Below are 979 nucleotides of genomic sequence, written 5' to 3'. Positions count from 1 at the left end.
ACTTATATTTTTGTTATTTATTTTATATATTTAAATGCCATTTAACAAAGAAAAATGAACCCAAAAAATGAGTTCGCTTGTCACTCTAACTTGCCTGTCATAGGTTCGCCATCACTGTCCTTGGGCCTCACTTCAGAGCAGATAGAATAAATTTCATGGGAGACGGGGGGAGAGGAGAAACAGGGACCCTCAAGGGTGACCCCCAGAGTCTAGCCAGTGTCTTAGGGGAGGCGGGTAGGACAGGCCAACTGGGCATCAGCTGAGGGGTCCTGGACATAGAAGGGCCATCAGGAGGGACAGGAGAAGCAGGGGGTTTTCTGGGGAGAAGGCAAGTCCCCGCAGGGAGCCAGGAGGAGGGGCTCAGAAGCAGGGCTGCTCCAGGGCGGGTGGTACCTGCCAGTTGGTGCTGGGTTGTTCTCCATGTCTCAGCTCCGTCACCTTCTCTGCTGGTCGCGGCCCGTCCTCCGCCTGGGACGCTTTCAAGGACCGAGGTGCCTTGTATGTCAACAGAGCATCTGGAACCTGCTGAGCTGGCCCTGCAGCGCCCCACCCCTTCCCTAAACTCAGGCCACTCCTGGTACCCTATGGAGTAATAGAACTTTGCTGTCCAAATGTCTCATCCTGTGCCCTCAGGGGCAAGTTAGGTTTTGATTTCTCTGTTCTGACAAAGGCCCTCCCTGGACTGACCTGGGCCAGTGAGGTCCCAGGAGGTGGGGTCACTCTGGGCAGCACCGCACAGCCAGGCAGGAGGCGAGAGCACAGGTGAGAGGACAGGTGCTCCTACCTGAGGAGGGTCTGGGCACAGGACACGGAGCCCCCACAGGACAGGCTCCGGGTGCCCATCCCTGACTCTCTCGCGGCCGCCAGTGCAGGGCATGGCCGGGCCCAGTGCAGGGACCTGCGGGGCTGAGCCAGGAGGGAGACTCTGCCCTGAGGGGAAGGGCAGGGCGGGACCAACGTGAGCTGAGCTCCCCTTAGG

At 58.5% G+C, this 979-nt stretch overlaps 1 protein-coding gene across 1 annotated transcript in view; it reads right to left on the bottom strand.

The window, feature by feature from the left end:
• Positions 1 to 485, bottom strand: part of LOC106728123 (DNA dC->dU-editing enzyme APOBEC-3G-like) — a gene marked incomplete at its 3' end in the record, with an annotated part of 3,992 nt that extends 3,507 nt beyond the window's left edge. The window contains exon 1 of the mRNA XM_014549193.1: positions 394 to 485. Within this exon, the coding sequence (XP_014404679.1) occupies positions 394 to 422 (29 nt within the window). The remainder of the gene's footprint in view (positions 1 to 393) is intronic.
• Between the last annotated feature and the right edge of the window lie 494 nt (positions 486 to 979).

This window comes from Myotis brandtii, unplaced genomic scaffold (assembly GCF_000412655.1).
Source record: "Myotis brandtii unplaced genomic scaffold, ASM41265v1 scaffold5376, whole genome shotgun sequence".
Taxonomy (NCBI): domain Eukaryota; kingdom Metazoa; phylum Chordata; class Mammalia; order Chiroptera; family Vespertilionidae; genus Myotis; species Myotis brandtii.
The sequence above is the reverse complement of the archived record's forward strand: the minus strand, read 5'-3'. Positions and strand labels throughout refer to the sequence as shown.